Here is a 25399-nt window from a genome sequence, read left to right on the forward strand (position 1 = left end):
AAGTTTACAAAATAATTTAATCTTAAATAAATTTCATATTTAAGTAGACAACAAAGTAGAATTTAAGAATTATTTATAGAAAATGTTTACATTTAATTTCAATAAACATCTTTTCATTATTTCTTTTAAACTTGAAATACTAAAATTCTTTTGTTATTCCTTTAATTTTAAAGTTTCCTTTTGCCTTAAATAAATTTTGTACATTTTCAAAACTTTTAATAGAGTATTATGATTTAATTTATTTAACTACATTTCGTTTATTTCATTTTTTTTTTTTTTTTTTTAATTTCACATAAAATTATAGATGTGTTTGCTATGTAAATATGTGTATGTTTTAATGAATTACTATTTAATTATTTGATTACTTTTATTTATGTAGATGTTATTATTAATATTATTAATATGTAAATTTTTCTCACTAGTTGTGATAAGAACAAGCTTCTAGCTTTATTTTATCTTTTAACATATTTATTATTATTTTTTTATTAATTTCTAAAATTTGGTTTAAAAAATTCTTAACATTTTTTTTCTTTGTTTTAAAAGAAAACAAACAATAATTTAATGGCTAATGTTGTTGAAAAGAAATACCAAGTTATTCCAGAATAGCAGGTAGTAAGTAAGGAATCCTTTACAAACAAAGCAAATTCCTTTTACATACAAATCTGTTTTTTTAACAGATGAAAATTATAAAGTAACAGAAGACATATTGTTTCATATTTAATCGGCGGGGAGATAGAGAGGAAAGGCTTTTCACAATGACTCATAATAAGCTCTACTAAAAAGCCTTGTAATTTTTAACACAAAACAAACGTTTATTTCAACGTTTAAGTCCTTTGGAAAATAATATAAACGATTTAAACTCCCACAAAACCATAGACTTCTAAAACTCGTATTTCAAAATCACCCGAAGGACAGAGAGGTGGATTATTAAAGGTTTTACAGCTGTCGGTTTTGCCAAAGCGTATATTCTCATCCATCCAAATGGCTTGACCCTCTCTGTAAGAAAAATATTATAATTAAAAATTGTTTTAAAACCTATTATTTTTTGTTTGTTTAAAACTTACCCTCCTCCTATGGTTATCATTTTTGAATCGGCTGCCATAAATAGCTCAGATGAATGTCCCAAATCTTTGTCATTGTCAATACCCACCCAGGGATATTTAGCTCGTTCCGGATATAGAGAGAATAGGAAAGTTTCTCCTGTACCAAAGTAGGCTTGTCTTTGGCCTTTGTCATCTTTTATGTTGCGCTCAAACCAACGGGACGAACAGTAGGCTCCAAATACCTAGAAAAGGAAAAGATTATTGAACTATAATGATAACAAGAAAGAGTGTTATATTCCTATACCCCCCTTCATTATAGTGTCTAGTCTATAGTCTAGTCTAGTCTATAGTCTAGTCTAGTCTAGTCTATAGTCTAGTCTATAGTCTAGTCTATAGTCTAGTCTATAGTCTAGTCTATAGTCTAGTCTATAGTCTAGTCTATAGTCTAGTCTATAGTCTAGTCTATAGTCTAGTCTATAGTCTAGTCTATAGTCTAGTCTATAGTCTAGTCTATAGTCTAGTCTATAGTCTAGTCTATAGTCTAGTCCATAGTCTAGTCTATAGCCTAGTCTATAGTCTAGTCTATAGTCCAATCTATAGTCTAGTCTATAGTCTAGTCTATAGTCTAGTCTATAGTCTAGTGTATAGTCTAGTCTATAGTCTAGTCTATAGTCTATATTCTAGTCTATAGTCTAGTGTATAGTCTAGTCTATAGTCTAGTCTATACTCTAGTCTATACTCTAGTCTATAGTCTAGTCTATAGTCTATTCTATAATCTAGTCTATAGTCTAGTCTATAGTCTAGTTTATAGTCTAGATTATAGTCTAGTCAAGTCGATAGTCTAGTCTATATTCTATGTTTTACGATTTTTTATTTTAACTCTGATATTTATGTACCGATTTTACTAGTTTTATATAGAAACATTCTTGAAAGCATTTCTCGTAGTATGATCGAAGATTTGTATTTCAAAAAAATCGCGGGTCTTCAGAAAATAATTTTCAACAAATATACAGTGTCGCAAGATAAGATAAACTCACCTCATTATTACATGTTTTAATCATCATTAAAGTGGGTTCATGTTGTTCCACTCGAACATAAAATGTGGTTAAAGAGCAGCCGTGTTCCTCGGTGGTATATAGCAGTACAGGCTGATACATTGTTATTCTAACTGGAAGCCAAGACCACAATGTGAAAAGCTAAATTATAGAAAAATAAAAAAAATATAATTAAAATACAAATATTTGCAAATATTAAAGTTTTAAAATAAAAATTAACTCACAACTCAAAAAAGTATAAAAGAAATAACAACAATTAAAAAAACATGCTATTAAAAATGATTAATAATAAAAAACTACAACATATTAATATAAAATTAAGAAAAATTAAGAATTTAAAGGAACGAAAAAAGTTAAGTAATTAATTCAACAACTTTTTTGGACAAAAAGTTGCTTTAGTTAAAAACTTTTGTTGTTAAATAAACAGCTGGAAGCTTTTAAACTTTTTTTTAACAAATGTCAGCAGGTTGTAATTGTAGCAGATTGACATTTGTAAATTCCAGCTGCTTCTGAGTGTAATTGTTTCTTTTTTTTTAAAGTATGAGGGGGTATGTCAAGTGTATTTTTGGGTTTTTAAGTGTAATGATTGTTATTTTTTTGATTTTGTTTAATTTAGGTGGGATATTAAGAAAGAAGGAAAACAGGAGATTCTACAAACTTTTGAACTCCTATTAAAAAAAATTTGAAAAAAAAACACAATTTGTTTTAATAAAATCCGCTTACATTAAATCTCTCTTTTATGGTTTTTATTAATTTTTTAACATCCATTGTATTCAAATTCTAAAGAAAATAAAAACCAATAATTTGATAATTCTTATTTGATTTGATAGCAAAAAAGAAACGTTCAATTCTATTTGTTAAAAGGGGCAACATTAAGGGGGATAATAACGAATTAAAAACAATTAGACGAAAACTTAGAAAAATATTTATCTAAGAGTGGCCTCAAAACAAAAGTTGCTGATGTTTCCCACTAAAAGGATAGAATATTTTAATCGAATAGTAGGTTGGTTTCCTAAAATTTTACAAAAACCTTTAAAAAAATACCTTCTTATCCTTTGATAGAGCTCATCGAGTAAGGACACAAGGGCAAACATTTGTAGAAACTACGCTTAGAATTAATTAAACTTTTATTTTAGAAACATCAGCAACTTTTGTTTTGGGGCCAGCCTAATGTCTATATAAACTTGTCACTATTTCCACCTTTTTTAACAAAAATTTCTAGTCGAAGTTTAAATTTTAGTAAAAAGACTTAGAAAAAGTTTTGTTTAAATTGAAATATTTTTCTAGGAAGTTATAATTAAGATATAGTTTTGCTTTACCTTTACCCCCGTATTTATAAACTCTTAATAGAATTATTGATGGTTAATTATACAAATTGTATTTAAAATATGCTTAAAAACCAATAATAAACGATTACTATCTTTATGAATAGGGGGGTTAGATTTGAAGATTTTTTAACTTTAAAAATACTTTTTTCTAAAAACTTTTTCTTTATTTAAAAAACTAAAAATATTCCGTTTAACAAACATTTTGCAAAATTCGTTGAGATTGATTTGTTTAAAACAATTTCTAAAATACAAATTCTTTGGAAGTGTTTATTGTATTTAATTATTGTAAACTGTCAAACTGAAGGCCAAGTATTTAAATTCAAATTTAAATGTATTGTGTAAATGTTTCTTTAAAGTGTTTTTATGTGCTGCATAAAACTAAAAAAAGAACTGAAACATATTTTTACATTTACTTTATGTAAACGAAAAAGTAAAATAAAAATTTCCTTAAGAAATTCTAATAATCAAATTGTGGAAAAAAATAATAAATTCACAAAAAAAATTACATCAAGATATATTCAGACAATTACAACAACACCAAAAATTCACACTTACATCCTCATTTTGACAAACGGTAGACTTTAAATTGTGTATGGGATAAACACCCATGGCTATGGCTCTATGGCCAGGGGATTTTTCACCCTTTATTTTTAACAAAAACAAAATTGTTTCAAATAAAACAAAAAGGTAGAAAATGTTGTTAAGAAGAAAACCAATTTGCAAAGAAAAAGAAATATAAGAAATATTTTAAAAAAGTTTTAGAAAATTAAAAGAAATGAAATAATTTTATTAAACGCCCAAGCAAGAAGTTGTTGTAGATATTTGACACCCAAGGCAAGTTTAGCGTTTACAGAAGTATTTGGCATTTTTTTATTAAGTAAATATTTTAGCGTTTATTTCAATGTTGAGTTGGATAAAAGGCAGCGTTAAAAATATTTTTAAAAAAGAGAACAAAAATTGTAAAAGAAATTTTTTATATTAAATTTAATTGTATCATAAAAATATTATAAAATATATTATTATTTTTTATTTTGTATAAAAAAAATTATAAACAATCTCGAATGTTTTCAGTTTGATTTAAAAGAAATAAAATTGTTTAAAAACATAAAATAAAACATGGTTTTACACAGCAAATGAAAATGTTGGCTTAGAGAGGAATTCACATACAAATAGAAAAAGAAAATCACATAAATAAGCAATTTGTATCAATACAATTTTGTTAGTAAAACATACAACTTCAACAAAAATAAAGAAAAAACAAGTGTAAAAAAAAGTAAAATTAACATAAGAAAAGGAGTTTAAAAACAACAAGCCATTTTATTTTTCATTACCAAGTTCCGACAAGTTTCGGTGTGGTGTGCCTTCTATATCAAAATTTGTTGTTTCATTTTTTTATTTTTGATTTGTATATAAACAGATTCAATCATTACAAATGGTTACGACAAAGAAAGTTTATTGAATTTGATTCGATACGATACGTAACGTTATGAAGTTAAAATATATGATAATTCAAGTGATTTAAAAAAAGAAAAAGAAGAAAAAAGTAAAAAAAGTTAAATTTTGGTGAGCGCAATAAGTTATTATAAAACTAATAAATTTAAATTGTATCAAAATTACAAAATAAACAAATAGTTTTATTTACAAACTACAACAAACTTAAAATATTTCTTTAATTATTGTTTTTTTTATTATTAAAATAATTTATTGTGTTTGTTAGTTACTTAAATTATAAAGAAATTTTTTGAAAAATAAAGAAAATTAGAAACTAATAAAAACTACTAAGCTAAAGCTACTTATAATAAATTTAAGCTTAAATGTAAGGAAATGTTTTAATAATGATTTAAATGGTTTAAAGAGGAAAAAAATTTAACCTATAATCGAGATTGTTTTTTTTTATAAAATTTAAAAATTTCGTAAAACCTTAAAATTGGACATAAAATTTCTACTAAGAAAATCAACAGCACAATATTTTAAAAGTAGACTTATAAACACTTCACTTTTCTTCGACCCATGAATCCATATAGATCGGTTTAACGTTGTATATCTCTTAGTGTGTTTGTTAAAAACAATTTTCTGAATGCCCCACATATCTCCTGTATTAGACATGCTTTCGAGAAATTTTTTCAAACAAAAATCAGAATTTCATTCATTAATTGATTCCATCAACAAAAACAAAATTTAACTACAATGAAGCTGTATGTTGTTGTTGTTTTTAGTATAATAATATTTTTATGGGTTATTTCGGAATTTTTCCCATATCTACGTTATTTATGGACCGATTTTGCTGATTTTAAATAGAAAACTTCTCGAAAGCATGTCTGATAGAATTATTGAAGATTTGAATCCATAAGATATCTGGGGTCTTAAGAAAATTGATTACATCCAACATACAGATATAGCTCCGCTATCTATAAAGATCCAGAATATATACTTTATATATTAATTTCTTTTCCAAATCTTTAACATTGAGCTGTTGGTTTTAGAAGGAAAAAGAACCTAAACCCTAAACAATAAACCTATTTCCAACTAGAAGACTTAACCTGAAAACATTATGTAACCCAAAAAGATAATTCTGAAAATAAAACTCACCTCTCTAATGGTTAATGTGTGTGACATCATTTGTATATTGACTTGTGATTGACTTGTTGGTAGATTATCGCTGGAACGCGATTTAACTAATTGTTTATTACCGCTATTCAAAACGGAACGGCTTTTTAATAGCATTTCAGTCTTTAAAAATATTCTAGAAATATATGTGGAACTAAGGAAGATAAAAAAAAGTACAAATTAATAATTATAATGAATAATTAAAGTTAAATGCAGACAAAATACCTTAGTCCCCTAATACTAAAAGCGGCATGTAATAATTTGGCCGGCGATACTGGGATTTTTTTGCAAAACTTTATTAAAGCACTGCCAATGTCATTCTTAATATTATCCGGACTCCATTCGTTGTTTGATTGACACTCCTTGTGGAAGAGATTTAAAATGACTAAAGCAACACGATATAAAACTTTAATGCCTTCATGGAAGAAACAATCCATAATGCGTACTAAATGCTGGAAGGGTAGACCAGCTAAAATCCACCAGCACCAATCCATAAAAACACGTTCCAATTTAACGCCGGGACAAATTCGTTGAAAATATGAAACGGCATTTTTCTAAAAAAAAAATGCAACAAAAAGAAAAACAATAAATTATCTTATCCAAAACAAATGTTGGCCTAAGCAGTATAACAACTTACTGTATGTTTTTTGGCTATTTGCATAACGGTTTTCCATGTCACTTCATGCAATAGTTTAGTTTGATTTATGAACACTTTATCCTTGCTACCCACTAAAGCGGCCAAACAATGATAAGCTTCCTCCTCTGTAAAATGAAAAAGAAAAATTAATAAAAGGGCTATTTATGACTGTTTATGGTTATAAATGTTAGTGTATCTATTATTTTTGTCTTGTTTTTTATTTATAAACAAATTAAAAGATTCCTACAAATTGACCTCAAAAATTTCTCAAAACAAGTCAACCAAAAAATGTGTATTTTTTGAAGAGATTTATTACATTCACGCGCTAAATATTTGACTAGTATGAGTTTTTTTCTTTTTGGGGTTTTGCTTTATTATTTTGGCTTTAAGCCAAAACACATTATTTTGATTTTTAATACAAAAAAAAAAAAGAAAACAAAATATTCTTTTTTTTTCAAATTTGTTTTTAAATGATAAACAATTGTGTAAGATAAGGCAAAAAATGGTAAATGTTTTTATTTGAAATTTAAAAAAATATGTATAGAAAAACAATTTTATTTTTCTTTAGATGCTTTAACCTGCTAATGAGCAGGTAATTAAAATTCTAAGCAGAGTTAGTATTTACCATAAAATTTAGCAATTTTAATAAACTTGTGGTTTTATGGCCATTAGAATTTTCCATTTTAATATTTGGAATTATACTTTTTTGAAATTATTACGAAATATATTGTTTATGGAAACAATATTTAATATTAGTTGTGTTTTGTTGCTAACGTTCAAAGGCAATTTCATATAAATTTAAAATTTATAAACGTTAGGAGTTAACGTGTAAAATTATACAAGTTAATTTTAACGTCGATAAAAGTGCTACCAATTCAAAAATGAAAATACAAATATTAATGTGTTTATGTCAAACAATAAAAAAATATTTTAAAATAAAATTTAAATCAAAAAAAATATCAAATAAAAAAACCTTTTTTAAGAAAATGTAAATAATTTCAAGATTTAGCAGATTTCTTCTGTGGAGTGATGCCAAGTCAGGTAATGTTCGTTTTGTTGCTAACATTAAGCGTTAACACTCATTGATAGCAACAAAACACAACTACTAATAAATATTTACTCATACTAGTAAAACCTTAAACTGTCAATTCATGTAAATTTCTTTATTAAATCTGAAATTTCTTTCTTGTCAGTTCAAGGAAGATTTATTGTAAATAAATCTGCATTTAATATTTCCTTATTGAAATGTCTCTCTATCTCTGACTTTGTGACCATTATTATTTTTATTTGAATTTCTAATCTAATTTCATAAAGTGTGACAAAGATAATTGTAACAACATTACAAATACAATTAAACTCGTCTGGAGGTAATTTTACAATAACAACAAGAACAATAATAATAACAATAATATATAATAATCTTACTAAATCTTAGTTGTGTATGTGTTTGTGGATTTTTTATTATTATTGTTTTTAAAATGAATAATTAAAAATTTAATCAATTTTATACAACAGATGTAAATATTTACTCATAATGTTTGTTTGTTTATAGTATAAAAAATATAAATATTTAAATTGCAATTAACTAATAAACAAACAAACAAACAAACATACATTTTTCAAATTGTATATAGTATTTACATAATGACAATTAAACGTATTAATAATAAATGTTATCAGTAATAGAAGTGATTTAAATGTAGTACAAACACCCGTAAAAATTATTGATAAGAAACCAAAAGGAACAACAACAACAACAAAATGAACTAAGACCTTATACGGTTGTTGGCGCTGGTAGTTTTAATTTATTAATGTTTTTTTGTTTTATTGAATGCATCGCATAAAATACCTTGGTTCTAGTCTAAAGACCCAATAGGTAAATTTTATATGAACAGGAAAAGATTGATCATGTATTTTCAATTTATGCTATCAATTCAGCAGTAACGGGGTTTTTTGATATTTTTAAAAACTTTTTAAAATATTTATCAGAAATAAATATTTATAGAGTAGATCGATCATATTTGTCACCTTGAAGATATGATAAGCTAACAATGTTTAATGCGTAAATTTGATTTTCTTAAGTAAAATGAATTTTAATTAAAAAAAATTCAAAGCACTAAGGACCGGTTTTACAGTTCGTCCAAAGAGACACAATTTTATAAATATTTATTAATGTTTTATTCATTAAAGGATCACACAGCCAAATTTGAAAAAAGTCGAAAAAGTTTTTCTAAAGTATTGAGTTGCATTGAATCCGAATCTGACCCCAGAACTTACAGTTTCATAAGGTTTTTGATACAACGTCTCCTAAATTTTGAATGAAAAAAACGATTTGGGTCATATTTGAGACATCTTGACAGCACTATGACACCTTTATTTATAACGTTTATTATATTATATGAAAATCCTATTTATTGACCTTAACAAGGTTAAGGTTTAACCTTTATTTATTTATTCCTTGTTCGAAAAATCTTAACCTAAAGCATGGCCTCTGGGTTAAAAATTTGTTGGTAATTCGACAGACTTAAATGCATTCAACTGTTCTAGATCAACTAAATGTCTCCAATGTCTGGTTTAGTTCTGATACCAGGGCAGAACAAGGTCTTCATGCAAGAGTACTCGCAATACTTCAGATTACATATTTCTCAACTACGACATCTGCCAGACAACAGAGATATATGTATATGGAGAATTTTATGTCAAGCGACCCAAGTCAAAAAATCGATTTTGCTGAAATTTGCATCAAGGTTAGTAATAAAAATTTTAAAAAAATTAAAAACAAATTTGGAAACTATGAAGAATTAGCTATGTGCATTTCTTTGGGCAATTTTTGCTAGGACCAATAGATGAAAAGTTACACTAATTTGAATAAAACCCTGTATGAGCAAAATGTCCAAATTTGACGCCCTCTAAGTCTGGCAGTTCTTGACCGATACAGCTGAAAATTTGCGTCTGGCCTACTATCCAATAGTACTAACCTTGGTCCAAATCGGAAGACATCGATTTTAAAAGTTGGGTTTGGTTCACCTTGACCCCTGTAATGTTTATAATCGAATGTCTTTACAACTAATTAAAGGGCGCATCATTGAACTAGTTATAATGTGCAATACACACCGAAACAATTAGTCCCTATTTGAATCAATTCAGATCGGTTTTATTAGTGCGTTAATTACGGTTTAACTTTAATCAAGTACAAAATACTTAAATCAAAAACGGACCAGCCAAGTACGAAAGACTTGATAATAGTGCGTTTAAGCCTATTTAACGCAACTACTTGTTTTAATCGCATAAGATTTCCTTATTACAAACATATAGAGAAAGTGTTTAAATACAATAATACTCTTATACTTATATATTTTTAATTATACATTGTAATTTAAACAATATTTTTACATAGAAAATCAACTAATTACCATATTATATGAAAATAATCGCGCATTTATATTGTATTTGTGTCAGATTTGTATGCAGCAGCAAAAAAACCCGGGATTCAAAACAGATTGGATGGAATTTTAACTCAATCCAACTAGTTTTAGTTGGTAATAATTAGATTACAATTGTGTACCATACAGTACAATGGTTAAATTACTGGACACATAATTAAATGTATAAATAATAAATAAATGAAACTACTGATAACAATAAAATCAAATACCGAATGTGTACAAAGATGCAAATTAATAGAAATGTTTTGGAAAAGTTAGAAAAATTATATGTGAAATTATATTTACATATTTGATTTACAAACATGTATAAAGAGAGAGGGTGGGTACAAGCGTTTTTTTTTTTTTTGCAATTAATCCGGTACAGATAATGATGGGGAAGAAATAAGTGTACGGATTTTTTATTATAAAAAACTTGCAAGCTTTTAATATTAACTCGTTGATATTTGAACTCAATTTAATCATTAACATTTGAACTTTAGAAAAGTTCTGGACTCTACTTGTCTTTATGGAAATAATTCCTCAAAATTCTAACATAACAAATTTACAGTTGTTTAGAAGGACGATAAAGTTCAACCTACTGATAGAGTCTCTGCTTCGGAGTTCCAATATAATAGTTATTTATAACAAGATATACAGATTATTTCAGATGGTCATAAGGTGATAATTTCTGTATTGACAGACTATATTTAAAATATTTCTTCAGTTGAGCATTTGTTTCCCGCTAAAAACTTCAATATTTGTTAAAATAATCTTTTTGTAAATAAAAAACTTTAATAACTACAAAAATACAAGAAAAACAAAGTATTTCTTATCATTTATTAATTAGTAATTAAGTTTATAACCATTAATATGTATACGACCATATATATCATGAGGGGTAATTACATTTAATATAAATAAATTTATAAAACACTTGCATTCATATCGCATGTTATTGAAGAATTTAAAGTATAGTTAAGCAGTGTAATAAAATTTAAATTTACGACTTTTGATTTGTGATTTCCTAATACTAAATATGAAAGATTAAGAAGCAATTTAAAAAATACTTTTGTTGACATAACAACAAATCAAAATTTTGTTTAAAAAATCAAAGGCTTTTAGATTTTGTTTTCATTAATACCTTTATAACTTTTAGGTTGTGTACTATCTATCTATCTATCTATCTATCTATCTATCTATCTATCTATCTATCTATCTATCTATCTATCTATCTATCTATCTATCTATCTATCTATCTATCTATCTATCTATCTATCTATCTATCTATCTATCTATCTATCTATCTATCTATCTATCTATCTATCTATTTATTTATCTATTATCTATCTATCTATCTATCTATCTATCTATCTATCTATCTATCTATCTATCTATCTATCTATCTATCTATCTATCTATCTATCTATCTATCTATCTATTTATCTATCTATCTATCTATCTATCTATCTATCTATCTATCTATCTATCTATCTATCTATCTATCTATCTATCTATCTATCTATCTATCTATCTATCTATCTATCTATCTATCTATCTATCTATCTATTTATCTATCTATCTATCTATCTATCTATCTATCTATCTATCTATCTATCTATCTATCTATCTTTCTATCTAAAGTTTAAGACTGTTGTAAGATATTGAATAACCAACTAAATATGACATGTATTTCAAAACAAAATATGAAAACTTTATCATTAATAGGGTATCTCTATAAGCTGTCCATAGTGTCAATAATTTCAAATATTCGTCTTATATATCTTAAAAAATAAATCTAACCAAACGACAAATAAAATATCTATAACGCTTTAAATACATGACACAACTCACGAGTCCCACTGCCCGACGTCTGACAGCCAACAAATAAATTGACTGACTCTCTGCTAAACAGTGTCACGATAATAAATGAGAAATGAAAAATTGTTGATGCAAAAAAGTAACAACAAAGATGAAGAGGTCTTATATAGTATGAGTAGTGAGTGAATGTGAGTATAAAAAATATATAAAATTTATTTTGTTGATTTTTTATTTTTTTTTTTTTTTGCAACACTCTAGAGAGATAAGCAGATAATAAAATATTTATTATTGATGGCATGAAATGATGACTACCAGAGGTCAATTGAGTGAATGATATTCAGTCACACAAAAGGCAGAAGGCAGTCAGTCACTTGATTTTCATTGTTAAGAAAAATAACAAAAAAATAAACGCAACTAATAAATATATAAATTTTATAGATGCTTTGCTAACGTAATTGCTTTAAATTTATTTTTGAACAAATTATTAGCATTAGATAAAAATTTATACAAATATATGTATATTTCACCTTTATATTAATTACCCAGTAACTTATTTATATTATTATTATTATTTTTGAAATTTTCACACAACAAAATATTAACATAAAATATTTTAAATAAATATTATTTAAAAATTTAAGCATTAACACAACAAACAACATCATATATTGCCAAATATGCGGGTATAATAAGTAGAAATACATAAGTTGTATTAAATCTAAAGTAAACAAACAAAAAAATCTAAATTTAATTTAAGAAAATAAACAATTTTGTTTTCTTTTTATAACTACATTGTAAATTTTTAAACACAACAAATTAACAAAAAAAGAAAAATATTGCTTAATTTAAAAAAATAATAAAATAAAAAACCTATAATACGCTTGACGTAGATTTTAATGTATGACAGACGAACTGACTGAATGTTAGAGTGAGGAGAAAAACTATATAAAAAGTTTATGTATTTAAAACATAAATTTAATTTGTACACTCACGTGTCTCAGCCACCAAAGTGTGACTAAAATGTTTACTGAACAAAAAAAAGTGGAACATAAAAAAGTTAAAAAAAAATTCTTTTGTTTCGTTTAGTATGAAATTTCTAATTTATGAGAAACTACTATAAGTATTAGCATTGCTATATAAATAACAGCAAATTAGCTTTGGTATTACAGATTAACGATTGCCCAATCTGGACACTTTTGCGAAATCCAGAGTATGCAAACGAGTCTATAGTCTGGTCCATAGCTTAGTCTATAATCTAGTCTATAGTCTAGTCTAGTCTAGTCTATAGTTTAGTCTATAGTCTAGTCTATAGTCTAGTCTAGTCTATGGTCTAGTCTATAGTCTAGTCTATAGTCTAGTCTATAGTCTAGTCTATAGTCTAGTCTATAGTCTAGTCTATAGTCTAGTCTATAGTCTAGTCTATAGTCTAGTCTATAGTCTAGTCTATAGTCTAGTCTATAGTCTAGTCTATAGTCTAGTCTATAGTCTAGTCTATAGTCTAGTCTAGTCTAGTCTAGTCTAGTCTATAGTCTAGTCTATAGTCTAGTCTATAGTCTAGTCTATAGTCTAGTCTATAGTCTAGTCTATAGTCTAGTCTATAGTCTAGTCTATAGTCTAGTCTATAGTCTAGTCTATAGTCTAGTCTATAGTCTAGTCTATAGTCTAGTCTATAGTCTAGTCTATAGTCTAGTCTATAGTCTAGTCTATAGTCTAGTCTATAGTCTAGTCTATAGTCTAGTCTATAGTCTAGTCTATAGTCTAGTCTATAGTCTAGTCTATAGTCTAGTCTATAGTCTAGTCTATAGTCTAGTCTATAGTCTAGTCTATAGTCTAGTCTATAGTCTAGTCTATAGTCTAGTCTATAGTCTAGTCATATCTAGTCTATAGTCTAGTCTATAGTCTAGTCTATAGTCTAGTCTATAGTCTAGTCTATAGTCTAGTCTATAGTCTAGTCTATAGTCTAGTCTATAGTCTAGTCTATAGTCTAGTCTATAGTCTAGTCTATAGTCTAGTCTATAGTCTAGTCTATAGTCTAGTCTATAGTCTAGTCTATAGTCTAGTCTATAGTCTAGTCTATAGTCTAGTCTATAGTCTAGTCTATAGTCTAGTCTATAGTCTAGTCTATAGTCTATCTATAGTCTAGTCTATAGTCTAGTCTATAGTCTAGTCTATAGTCTAGTCTATAGTCTAGTCTATAGTCTAGTCTATAGTCTAGTCTATAGTCTAGTCTATAGTCTAGTCTATAGTCTAGTCTATAGTCTAGTCTATAGTCTAGTCTATAGTCTAGTCTATAGTCTAGTCTATAGTCTAGTCTATAGTCTAGTCTATAGTCTAGTCTATAGTCTAGTCTATAGTCTAGTCTATAGTCTAGTCTATAGTCTAGTCTATAGTCTAGTCTATAGTCTAGTCTATAGTCTAGTCTATAGGGTAGTCTATAGTCTAGTCTCGTCTATAGTGTAGTCTATAGTCTACTCTACAATGTAGTCTATAGTCTACTTTATAGTCTAGTCTTATCTTAAACTTAGGGACCAGCCTAATATAACCACAAACATATAATAAACTTTCCAAAAGCAATGCTAATGAAATGACGTACATATATTTAAAATAAATGTTTTAATTTTGTTATTAATTTATTTAAAGTGAATTAAAATTTAAACACAATATGTGTTTTGTTGTCATTTAAAAAAAACAAAAACGTTTTCATTAAACAAAAATTAGCATTAGAAAACATGGCTGTTTATAATTATTTAATCAACAAAATCGAAATAGACTGCTATTTCTTATTATTTTTTTCTCTACCGTAATTTTTCCATTATTTGATTTTAATTGTGTGTTATAAACAAATAAAACAAATGTGAATAAGTGTAAAAAAATTAAAACAACAAGTAATTTGCTTAATATTTATCACACAAAATATTTTTGTTGTTTTATTTTTAAACTAGAGTAAATAAAATAATTAAATGAAATGAGAGAAAGAAAAAAAAAACTAAAGAATAAAGTAATTAAGATGATTATTTGTACTCGTTTATATTTAGAATAAAGTTATTTTTAAATTTATAAATATTATTTTAATATAAAAAGTAATATTACGGTTTATCACATGTTTAATAGATAGATAGATAAATAAATAAATGAAATGTATAATAATTATTGCAATTAATATTTTATTTGTTTATTTATTTAGAACATTCTAGTTTTGCGCACAAGTAGACAAAGTAAATAATCAGAAGAAATGATAATATTTGTAATGTATGTTCAATTGTTTCAGTTTATTAACCGGATATTGAACAATTGATCAATAACTACTTTAGTTAAGAAATAATATTTATTTTTATCGATTTTGTAACATTAAAATTAATGATATACATATATTGTAACGAAAACTACAAATTCTGAAGGAAGAAGTGATCAGTCTAAAGATCATTACATTTCAATTTGGAATTGGCAATTTCATGAACTAAAAGGAGTTCTATGTGTTCTTTTTAGCAAATTTGTATTTTAAATATTAAATTTACATTGACATTGTTTCCCAAATACCCCTTCAAAACCCATTTTATTAATTGACTTGAATTTTGAACATGTTTGAACTGATTTGTCTTACTTTATATATAAAACATACAATTTTTAAATTACTTACCAGACATAAAATGCAATAAAATCGATGTAATCGGATACAATACTGGACTGTAAGTGATATCGGGACAATCATAGCCCAAAACATTAACAATACGATCGGCCACAGCACGACCGGTACGTGTCAAATGGTAGGGCAAACAATGAGTAGCATCAACAAATGCAGGTAACATAATGGGTTTCTCCGACAATTCTGTAGTGCCAAAAACCTGTCACAAAAGAAAGCAACAAATCAATATTATAACACTTAATTAACTTTTAAACAGCAATCATAACTCACCTGATGAACCATTTCCCAATAGAAACCCTCAACCATGGGTGGTTTTGTATTGTGTTGACCACATAATGTGGGCCACAGCTGTGAACGTATGGGTGAATTAATGGGCCAGGAATTTTCACGTAAAATAGTTTTGACATCACGCTTTTTGCCTTGATCTAAAAGTTGTTTGATTTCGGTGAAAGAACGCAAAGCGGGTTCTTTGCCTAGAAAGAGATAGAGAGAAGTAAAAAAGAAAACAAATTAGTATAACAAAATAAAATAATAATAATAAGCATAGGTCAGGTACAAATTTAATCTTTTAATTGTAGTTTTTAGACTTTCTCTCTCAAAGTCTAATAAAAACAAATCATAAATTATTAAATAAATTATTAAGTATTTTTTTTTTACTAAATTAAAATATTTCTTAACAAAAATAAAATCAAAACACTTGAAAACTATACAATCATATTAAACAACAAAAATAACAATTCAAATTGATAAGCTTGATTTGGTGTTTGTTGCCTTAAATGGTAAAATATTGAGTGGTGAGTGCAGGTGTTATCAGTCCCTACTTTTTTAGATAGTATTTTGTTGTTTTTGTTGTAATTAGTGGACTCAAGTATAAGTGCGTGTTCTAGATTTTTATTCTGGTTATTGAGAAAAAAAAGAGTGTTTTGTTTTTATTCTATTGAATTTTATTTAAAGACATGACTTTTTTAGCCATATTTTTTGTTTAACTGTTAGATTGTGTTTAAAATAAACATATTTATTTTTTGGAGGACAGTTAGTGAAACATTTACCCCCCTATTCATAAAGACATTAATCGGTTATTTTGGTATATTAAGCACATTTTCAATACAATAAACCATCAATAAATCATCAACATTATTAAATATTTATGAATATAGGGTCAATTTTTAATACAACTTTTTATTTATATCAGATTTTTATAATAAAAATACCTTCACAAGGCCAAAATTGGCTAGAGTGATTGATCGGGAAACATTGGGTTAAAAATGCAATGTCTTAAAGCTAAAGATCAGGCGTGTGTAATTCAGTGGCTTTCGACATTGAAAAATACCTCCATGATACTCATATTAAGGGTCTTATTCATAAACTTTTATCAAAGGTTTATAAATGAAATTTTCATACAAAATTTGTTCTTTAAACCTTTGATAAATGTTTATGAATAAGGCAGTAAGTCTATTAAGTTTTCTATATTATACATTTTTGCCCTCCCTTAATAGGCCATAGCCATATAGATCCACAGATTAGTCAATCGACTAGTCCACGTACTAGTCAATAGACTAGCCCATAAACTAGTCAACAGACTAGTTTATAGACTAGACCACCGATTATTTCATAGACTAGCCAATAAACTAGTCTATAGTCTAGGTTATTGTCTAGTCAATAGACTAGTCTATATACTAGTCTCAAGTCCAGGCTATTATCTATTATATACTCGCCAATAGACTAATCAACAAATTATTCCATAGCCTAGCCCATGGACAAGTGAATTGACTAGTCATAGTCTAGACTCAAATATTGTTGAGCCAGCTATAGATATTAAAGTCCTTATATGAAGGTCAAATATGGAGCGATGTTTGCCATGCAATATTTTTTTACAATTGCTACATAATCAACCGTTTAAACTATCCTATATTCTATTCTACCTTTAACAAATATACGGACGGATATGTCTAGATCGTTTTAAAATATAACAAAGATCTAGACTATATGTAATTTAAGGGTCTATTAGCTATATTTCGATGTATAAAAACGCAGTGATAAAATCAATTAAAAATATAAAAGTGGACTATTCAAAAATTTGATAAAATCGAAAGATTACTATTTAAAATTGCAAAAATAGGAAAGTTTGAAACATTTATTTTTCACCCGAAATTGTATGATATAGAACCACCGTTGCACTTTATATAAAATAACTAAATTAACTAGAGCTTTTCAAAAATCCTATAACTGTCACACCCTTAATAAATATAAATCAAAACCACGCCCATCCCCTCCCTTCTTTAACACTAATAGGTAATAAAATTATAGTGCGTAAGCTTAGATATCTAAAAACACCTAAGGTGTATAATAAAAATAGGGTAAATATGTACTTTGATAAAAAAATTATTCCGATATCTTTATTATGAGTAAATAACCCCACATAGCAAAAACTTCCCCCCAAACATACCAATTTAGTCACAATCTTGTGATATGTGAAGTGTTTCAAGAAAAAAAACTTCTATTTAGGTCTTAAAATTACATTAACTTTATCTAAAAAAGAAAAAAGTAGTATAATTATAAGCAACAAGTCCAAGCCCCAAAAATAACGAAAGACCTTAAAATCTTATCAGATTTGATTATAAGTAAAACATATGTATTACGTATACGTAAAATACAAGTAGAAGAAGCTTTCTTATCTTTTTTTTAATTTTTTGTTTATATCATAAATTTTGTTATAATTTTTTCGTTCACAGAGGAAAAACAAATAAACCAACAACAACAACCAAATACAAATCGATCAAACGTCAATAAACTAATTAGACATAATCGTTATAATCAATCTTATAAATAAGAATTGAAGGTATATTTATTCATTTTTGCCGTCATATAAAATTATTATGTAGATATTATTATATATAGAGTTTGTTTAAATGTTTAATATTTTTTGAGTTTGATATTTTATTTTTTGCATTTGATATTTAGTCAGGTTTTCAATATTTGTTTGAAGTTGGGCATTTGATAATTTTTTAGGTAAATTGATGATCATGTTGTTGAATTTTCTGCTGTTATTTTTATTTTTTATAAAAATTATAAAATAAATATTAGTTTTTTACTGTATGTACTTGTATATTTGAAAATCAAATAGCGAATACAAATTTGTCGATAAATAATTAAGTTGAACATATGTAGATTATAAATTGCTACAGAAAGTGTTATAATCAATGTGAGAAATTGTTATGACTGGATTTCTCACTATTTGAAAACTAGTTTAATTATTTTCCTTGATAAAAACGACCTGATAATTGATCTTAATTTGGTGGAATATAATAAAATGATATCTTTTAATTATCAGTTTAAAGTTTCAAATATAAATTTAATTTAATTGCAGTTAAAAGTTTAGATAAACTACGTTCTAATCGAATGTTTTCAAAAGCTAAGTTTAATTTAAACAATGTTAAAGCTTTTAAAAAGTTTATTTAAACTAAGTTCATTATAACTTATATTCTAGAGCTTTGATAAGTTTTATTTAAACGCACTTAATAGTTAAGTTAAACTAAGCTTTAATACGATCATTGATCTTTATTGGGTAGAATATATCATCTCTATTAAGACTCTTCAAAAGTTCTGAAAAGATACGTTTAATTTGAATATAGTTAAACAAAACTTATTAAAATTTAGGTTAAACTCAGTTCGTTATAGCTTTATTATTACTTTTCCAGTTTATTTAGATGTTACAAGGCTTTCAAAATCTAAGTCTTATTAACATACAGTTAAAAGTTTACTTAAACTGTTTTAATACTAAAAATGATCTTACGAAAGCTTTCAAGCCCTCAAAAGTTAAGTTTAGTTTAATTATAGTTAAACGAAGCTTTTTTAAAGTTTAATAAGATTATTAATTTATTTTAACACAGAATATCAATAGAAAATAATTTTTAGAGAGAAGAATGCACAACACTTTATACGAAGTGGATGAGGACGGGTTTAACTAAACTCTTTTTAAGTGTCAACAACTTATAATTTTTATTTCCCCTTTCACAAACTTCACAAACACATTCAATTCAAACCAAAATCATTATGGATTTAAAAATGACAAAAAACCATGACTTTCCCACTAGAATCATCTATTTAAATTTGCATATAAACAAAATAAATCAATTTTACATTGTAATAATAACAATAATAATTTTGCAAGACATATTTGTATGCAAATTACTTTTCTAATTGCACAATTTTGTGCCGCTGCTCCACCCCAGACGTCGGACACACTCCAATACTATCATCACTAGCAATATCTAATATTTGACTTATTTATTGTATAAACTTTTTTTATGGTTTTATGAGGTAATAATTTTCGTAAAGGTGAATTTTCAAATGACTACTTTTTAGAACAAGTAGTAAGAAAATTAAACATCAAAATTGTTATACAATACGTTATAACGTAGTAAGTAATAAGTAGGGAATAAGTATTAAAAACAGCAAAAAATACAAATAAAATTGATAGTAATAGAAAAAAATGAGCTGTAATTTATAACCGCAAAATGACAGAGACACAAAAATTGTAATGTAAATATGAATTTGAAATTATTGTAATAGAAAACAAATTGATGTAAGAAGATTACAAAAATACACAGACAAACGGACGGACAGACAAGTATTTGTGGGTGGTTGTTTATTTTTTGTATTTAAAATAAACAATTATTGAATATTGTAATGGAAAAGTTTTTTTTTTGTTTCGCTTACGTTTGTTTATCAAATCGTATTGAAATATAAATAACATTGAAGAAATATTGTTTTGTAAAAGCAGACTTGACAGATCTGCTGAAATTACCTGTGATTACCTGCGATTGAATAACTGTAAAGTATTATTTAACAATGATTAAATTACAAAGGTGTAATTTGAAATTAATAAACTGTTATGGATTCATCATATATCCGTTTCTAAAGCGAAAAAATATTGTTTAACCAAATTAAAATGAATAAATTACGTTTAATAGAATACGTTAGAAATGCAATTGGTTTTACTGCATACATATAGATAATTATATAATACATATATTTTTTTGATTAACAATATTTTTTTTTGATTAACAATATAGCAATAACAGACTAGACTATAATACTATAGACTAGACCATAGACTCGACTATAGATTATACTATAGACTATACTATAGACTAGACTATAGACTAGACTACAGACTAGACTATAGACTAGACTGTAGACTATAGACTAGACTAGACTAGACTGTAGACTATAGACTAGACTGTAGACTATAGACTAGACTAGACTAGACTAGACTATAGACTAGAATATAGACTAGACTATAGACTAGACTATAGACTAGAATATAGACTAGACTATAGACTAGACTATAGACTAGACTATAGACTAGACTATAGACTAGACTATAGACTAGACTATAGACTAGACTATAGACTAGACTATAGACTAGACTATAGACTAGACTATAGACTAGACTATAGACTAGACTATAGACTAGACTATAGACTAGACTATAGACTAGGACTATAGACTAGACTATAGACTAGACTATAGGACTAGACTATAGACTAGACTATAGACTAGACTATAGACTAGACTATAGACTAGACTATAGACTAGACTATAGACTAGACTATAGACTAGACATAGACTATAGACTAGGACTATAGACTAGACTATAGACTAGACTATAGACTAGGACGATAGACTAGACGATAGACTAGACGATCGACTAGACTATAGACTAGACTATAGACTAGACTATAGACTAGACTATAGACTAGACTATAGACTAGACGATAGACTAGACTATAGACTAGACTATAGACTAGACTCTAGACTAGACTATAGACGATACTAGACTAGACTATAGACCTAGACTATAGACTAGACTATAGACTAGACTATAGACTAGACTATAGACTTAGACTATAGACTAGACTATAGACTAGACTATAGACTAGACTATAGACTAAGACTATAGACTAGACCTATAGACTAGACTATAGACTAGACTATAGACTAGACTATAGACTAGACTATAGACTAGACTATAGACTAGACTATAGACTAGACTATAGACTAGACTATAGACTAGACTATAGACTAGACTATAGACTAGACTATAGACTAGACTATAGACTAGACTATAGACTTGACTATAGACTTGACTATAGACTAGACTATAGACTAGACTATGGACTAGACTATAGACTAGACTATAGACTAGACTATAGACTAGACTATAGACTAGACTATAAACTAGACTATAGACTAGACTGATATTTGAGAAAGTTTCATCCAGTTGGGACGCTATCATGTTTTCAACAGAGGGACAGACAGACGAACACTGCTAAATCCTCTTAGTTTCTAATAAGAATCCACAATATATACTTTCGTTAATCTACAACCACATTTCTTTGCGTTACTGAACTGTTTCTAATAAGAAACCACAATATATCCTTTTGTGGATCTACAACCAACATTTCTTTGCGTTACAAACTGTTAAATCTCAACTATTGTAACGATTTGCAATTTATATCTATTAGTAGGCGTGAACTTTGATTGTAGTTTCTAGGTTCATTTTTGAATTTTTTATTTAAGTATTGCGGTTATTTTGCGCGTAATTACAGGAAGAGTAAATACGTCAATAAACTTTATTTAGGGCAGTACACGTATTAAATCAGTTTTATTATAATTATGTGCAAACGTTCAAACATTTCAAGTTGACGAAATGCATATAATAGCGTGAATAAATTTAAAAGGAAACTTAAAACAATTTAAGAATTATATTTAAATCTAATGTTAATATAAACAAACAAAATTAAAATACTAATGGACAAAGATCACAGGTCATATTAGTTATTCACAATTTAAACTGGACTATTCGGGCCCTTAATCTAACTTATTACAAACAAATTCCAAGGATTTTTTAATTTACCTGGACTAAATTGCCAACATTGACATTTTGTTGTTATATCATTTGAGCTGGCCGCTATAAAAAGTGGCAATTCAAAGAATTTATCACATTCTGGATCAACGTAAACACTGCTGCGGCGACTGCTAAATTGTTCGAATTCTTTAATGGCCAATATTTTGCCAACCATTTTTCAATACGCTCACAACCAACAACAACAACAACACACAAAAATAAATCACAATTTATTCTTCTTTTCTTATTTTGTTGAAAATTAATTCAATTTTTTTTATTATTATTTAAACACAGCCTTTAAAATGAGATTTTATGCTTTGAAGAAGAAAAAAAGAAGCGAAAAAAATATAACACAGCCAAACTGAGAGAATTTGTTGAAAGCTATTTTTTTATGTAGAAATTTTATTTACTTAGACGTTTGTAGTTAAAGTTGATGTTTTATTTATTTTTTTATTTTATTAATTAAGGTTATTTAAGGTGATTTGAAATTCCTTTGACTTTTTCTTAATTATTTACATAATAATTTATAATTTTTTTTATTTAATATCACGTTGTTTGACATTTGGTTGTTTTTAAATTATTTAAATTTGCACATTTTAGCTGTTTGTTTATTTGAAAATATTTTGAAAAAAAAAATTATATAGAAGAATTTTATTTCGTTTTTGTTTTTAGTATTTTGTTTAAATTTCACTTGGTATTGTTTTTCTGTTCTTGTAGCTTATGTCCCTTTTTTATACGAGTATTTTAGTAATTTTCTTTTTACACTTAATTATTTTTTATTTTTTTCTGCATAGAAATTATTTTCTTTTTTTTCTAGGAGGGACCTTGTTTTCAACTCGATCGGTTAACGAGCACAAATAAATGACTGATGATAAAAGTGACCGGCATTTGTTGAAAATTCAATGAAAAATAGAAAGCTTTTCATTTGTTGCTCTCATTTGTCAATCAAAACCAGAACAAGAGAGAGAAAAGTATTTAAATTGCAAAAGAGTACAGCAGCAATAATAGCGCACATATAAAGAAAATTAGTAATGTTGACTTTAGTGTTTCTCAAAAAGAAGCGTTTTTTATAGGAAAATCTATTAATGATTCACACCAGACGTATGAGTGATATATATTAAATTAGCCTTGAAAATTATTATTCATACGCCTTGCACTAGAAAAAAATGCATTACAATTTCTAAAAATATTGCAAATTTTGAAAAACTTTAAATTAAACACAAAACTTAAAGAACTGTTTTTATTTCACAACAAATTGACATCACTGTTAAAAATGTTCAATAGAGCATATCAGAGAGTCGCACGTGATTTTTTTTCAACAGAATTTTTAATCAACAAACAGAGAAGTAAATAAAAAAGCAAAGAAAAAAAAACACAGTGATAGCGATAAGAAAAGACTGAAAGAGAGAGGGAGAGAAAATAAAAGATAATATTTATTTCACACCAACTATACAGACACTTTACACCTCAGACAACTCATTAGAGCAGGCAGAGGCAGACTTATCAGACAATGACAGCTGATCGTTTTACAGATCGCGTTTATTAAAATATTTGTTCAGTTTTTTCATACATAATTTGTTTATAGTTTATTGGGTTAATTAAGACAACAGCTACAAGCCAAAAACAACAACAACAATAAAGTGATAAAAACTTGTTAAAAACATGAAAAAATGTGAGAGCATTGTCAATTTTTTGCCAAGAATAAAAAATCAAGATTTTTTTCGCCGCTCAAGAAGAAATATTAAACTTTATTTTGTTTTCTTTGAATTCTTAAATATTTATAATAAAATAATAATTAACCCCTTAAATGTTAAATGCGTCTTATTATGGACATTTTGAAAACAAAAATGACAAGAAAATTAAAAATACTGCCATAAAAATTTAAATTAAAGGTGATATTTTTAATATTTGTTTGCCAAAAAAAAAAACTGATGCTAGTATATTTTTGAATTTGTTGTTAAAAATAAATAAAATTTTCTTTTATTTTCATTGTGTTTAACATTAAAAAAAATTGTTTATATTTATCATTAAGACTTTAATTTATTTAAATGATTCAAAAAATTTCGTTATTGTTGCTGTTGTTTTCTTAGTGTTCGCTTAATTTAAGTATATAAATTTACAAAATTAAAAAAAAAAATCTTATTTTTCAAAAAAATATGTTCAATTTTTTAGAATTTTGCAAAAACTGAACCATCATCAACAATAGATAAAAAAAACGTAAACAAAATTTTGTATGACGATATTTTATTTTTCGTTTTAAAAATAAAATTTTACAAACGAAATAAATTGAGCATTTTTGTCCGTTGGCCAACAAGTGTTCGTTCATTCTTCTGATACATACGTAAAAATGTATCTAAATCTAAATTTATTGTTTTGCATCTGACGATTTTGTGTATTTAAATTGAAACGCTGCCATTTTTTGGGGAAATTTTATCATTTGTGTATAAATTTAGAGATAATTTTTTTCAACTTTTCCTGTGTGATGTTTTTTATGAAAACGTTTATATGTACTCATAAGTTTTCTTAGAAAAACAAATAATGTTTTTTGGAAAATCCTAATATTTAAAAAGACATTATGAAGAAATATGTGAGAGTGTAGCCATTTATTTAAATGAATTTTAATTAAAATGTGTGAAGAATTCCTATTTTATAGAATCACTGGAATTCCTAAGAACTTATGTTTAAATATTGAATTGTTAGAAGAAATATATAAATTTCGTTTGGTATTTCCTCACTAATTTCCTGAAAATATAATAAGATTTAGAATAAAGTTTTCCAATTTATTCTGATTATTTTCTTAACACGGTGTTTTGTGTTAATTTGTAGCCAATTTACAGCCCACAAGCAAACACTCTATGTCCTGAAGCTTTTACAAGAACAAAGGGCTGGAAAATTACAGCAATCAAAGGGTTTGTAGACTGTTCAGACAC

The 25399-nt window shown here is 26.6% G+C and overlaps 1 protein-coding gene across 10 annotated transcripts in view; it reads right to left on the minus strand.

Annotated features, from left to right (window-relative positions):
* Positions 1 to 237: 237 nt before the first annotated feature.
* The window catches only part of LOC119599992 (GTPase-activating protein skywalker), an 84295-nt gene continuing 59133 nt past the window's right edge, over positions 238 to 25399 (minus strand). The window contains exons 1-11 of one of the 10 annotated variants that reach the window (XM_037949986.1): positions 22479 to 23343; positions 15827 to 16029; positions 15551 to 15755; positions 6671 to 6795; positions 6259 to 6587; positions 6016 to 6187; positions 4758 to 4790; positions 2822 to 2878; positions 2081 to 2239; positions 1065 to 1285; positions 238 to 996 (exon numbers count right to left, since the gene is read on the minus strand). In XM_037949986.1, the coding sequence (XP_037805914.1) occupies positions 855 to 996; positions 1065 to 1285; positions 2081 to 2239; positions 2822 to 2878; positions 4758 to 4790; positions 6016 to 6187; positions 6259 to 6587; positions 6671 to 6795; positions 15551 to 15755; positions 15827 to 16029; positions 22479 to 22644 (1812 nt within the window). In that variant the 5' untranslated portion in view covers positions 22645 to 23343 and the 3' untranslated portion in view covers positions 238 to 854. Of the gene's footprint in view, positions 997 to 1064; positions 1286 to 2080; positions 2240 to 2821; positions 2879 to 3981; positions 4069 to 4757; positions 4791 to 6015; positions 6188 to 6258; positions 6588 to 6670; positions 6796 to 15550; positions 15756 to 15826; positions 16030 to 22478; positions 23344 to 25399 lie in introns of those variants that run through there. The other 9 variants (XM_037949984.1, XM_037949976.1, XM_037949978.1 and 6 more) reach the window with 9 other exon arrangements.

The sequence above is a fragment of the Lucilia sericata genome, unplaced genomic scaffold (genome assembly GCF_015586225.1).
Source record: "Lucilia sericata isolate MDLA Ls3-8-SP2 unplaced genomic scaffold, ASM1558622v1 Contig000100F_arrow, whole genome shotgun sequence".
Taxonomy (NCBI): Eukaryota; Metazoa; Arthropoda; class Insecta; order Diptera; family Calliphoridae; genus Lucilia; species Lucilia sericata.